Source organism: Artemia franciscana, chromosome 19, assembly GCF_032884065.1.
Source record: "Artemia franciscana chromosome 19, ASM3288406v1, whole genome shotgun sequence".
In the NCBI taxonomy this organism is placed as follows: Eukaryota; Metazoa; Arthropoda; class Branchiopoda; order Anostraca; family Artemiidae; genus Artemia; species Artemia franciscana.
In genome coordinates this window covers 8,582,616-8,584,976 of record NC_088881.1, presented here as the reverse complement: position 1 = coordinate 8,584,976, position 2,361 = coordinate 8,582,616, and the positions used below count along the sequence as shown (strand labels likewise).

General features: G+C 36.8%; 1 protein-coding gene across 1 annotated transcript; it reads right to left on the bottom strand.

The window, feature by feature from the left end:
* Positions 1 to 207: 207 nt before the first annotated feature.
* On the bottom strand, positions 208 to 1,982 carry LOC136039035 (phosphoglycerate kinase-like). Its single transcript, XM_065722533.1, has one exon. It carries the CDS (start codon positions 1,980 to 1,982, stop codon positions 735 to 737), a length of 1,248 nt encoding a protein of 415 aa, XP_065578605.1. The 3' UTR covers positions 208 to 734.
* Between the last annotated feature and the right edge of the window lie 379 nt (positions 1,983 to 2,361).

The following is a 2,361-nucleotide window of genomic DNA, read 5'->3' as shown; positions in this document are numbered from 1 at the left end:
TTTTCAGTTCAGTACAAAGGGGTAAAACCAGATAAGTTAGGGATAACGGAAGTTCGATATCAGAATCACCTAAAAAGTGACTTGGTACTATCAGAACCTGGTCGTTTAGAATTGAACTTAAATCATCACTCCTACTCGGATTTAATTTTAGACCAGCATTGTTATACTCCTCATTTAAACTTGAAAAATTCTTCTCTATTAAAGCCAGAGATCTACTCAAATCAAGAATATCAACATAATTCAATAGTAGCGTATTAGATTTTATTCGTCTTATTCTACTCCTTCTTTACTGACCATTTTCAACTCTTACCTTGGTTCGAGACTAGGAACTATCGATGGCAAAAGTGTTCAGGATAGGGAAATGATCAGAATCACAAAAAGAAAAATCGACATGGCATGGTTCAGCAGGAGTAAACAAAGAAGAACAAAGTATAAGGTCCAAGAACGATACTGAGCTGGAATTATGAATATAAGTGAAGGGAGAGTCGTTGTCAATGTGTCAAGTCAGCACACTCGCATTCATATCACCAGCAACGACTATTGACATTACTAAGGAGGCACACAAGCTTAGGGATCTTGCAAGGCTGGCACAAGCTAGGGTAAATCTATCGTCAGAATTTTTTTTCATGATAAGAGTATTTTATTTAAGAAAAACATGAATTAAGGAAAGATCATAGATTATCACAAGAAAATCCTATAGATTAGACTAACACACACCTTACTTACCCTCACATCTAAGCATCACAAAGGGCGGCAACTCCTGGTAAGATCTTTCCTTCCAAAAGCTCTAGACTAGCTCCCCCACCAGTAGAAACATGACTTACTTTACTTTCAGTGCCCCATTTAGCAGCACAAGTAGCAGTATCACCACCACCAATGATAACAGTGGCACCACGAGCTGTAGTATCTACAGCTGCATCCATAATAGCTTTAGTAGAATATGCAAATTTTTGAAATTCAAAAACTCCAATAGGTCCATTCCATACAATGGTTTTAGCTTTTGAAATAGGCTCAACAAACTTTTTAACTGTTTCTGGTCCAACATCAAGACCCATCCAGCCAGATGGAATCCCATCAGCAACTTTAGCACTTCCAGTATTAGTATCTTCAGCAAATTTGTCAGCTGTTACGAAATCAACTGGAAGATGAATAGTAACGTTCTTCTCTTGGGCTTTCGCAACGAGTTTTTCTACAATTTTAGAACCTTCAGCATCAAAAAGAGAATTTCCAATTTCCATGTTGTTTATTACTTTTAAGAACGTGTATGCCATTCCACCTCCAATAATCATGTCATCAACTTTATCAAGAAGACTTTCAATAAGTGGTATTTTATCAGCAACTTTAGCACCTCCTAAAATAGCAAGGAATGGTCGGTCTGGATTCTCAAGGGCTTTGGCAAAATATTGAAGTTCTTTTTTCAGCAAAAATCCTGCGGCTCGAATGTCAAACCCGTCTCCCATCATAGAGCTATGAGCTCTATGAGCAGTGCCAAAGGCATCATTCACATAAACGTCTCCCAGCCTTTTTAAGGAATCACGGAATTTTGCCACATTTACTGGGAAGGCTTTTAGTTTCTGTCCCGAAGCATCAATTCCTTTCCCTTCTTCTTCTAAGTGGAACCGAAGGTTTTCAAGTAATATAATAGAGCCGTGAGGGGGGTCAGCACATTCCTTTTCAATTTCGGCTCCAACACAATCATCCAAAAATTTGACATCTTTACCAAGAAGCTTCTTGAGCTCCTCAGCCACAAGTTTCAAAGAGTATTTGAGCTCTCTGCGTCCATATGGACGGCCCAAGTGCGACATAAGCACAACTGACTTTGCACCCTGCTCAAGAGTATACCTTATTGTCTCAAGTGTGGCAGCAATTCTCTGATTGCTTGTGATTTTATCCTCTTTTAAAGGAACGTTGAAATCTACTCTCATAAGAACCCGTTTGTTCTTTAAATCAATGGCATCAATACTTAATTTATTAAAGCTCATTTTGTTGTAAAGAAAAATCAGGATAACAGCGTTAGTGTTTTAAGAATGTCCTTGAATGACTGATTATTGCCATGTTGTTTAACGCTCATCAAATTAGCATTTGAGAACGTACCAATATGTTGTTTTGTAAAATTTCGGAATACATTTGAAAATAATTCGAAATACTTTTGCAATTATGACTTCCTGGAATTTGTTTAAAAACATAAAATATTTCATTCGTTACTATATTATCAGATTGATTTTCTAATGACGTCAAATTCTCTTTTTCTCATACTCTTATCATGTATTTCTGCTCTTAAGTTTCCAAGATTATTTCATGTCTCTACATTGAATTGTTTATCAAGTTGGGAATTAAGCGTTTCTGCTTATTCTAAGATTA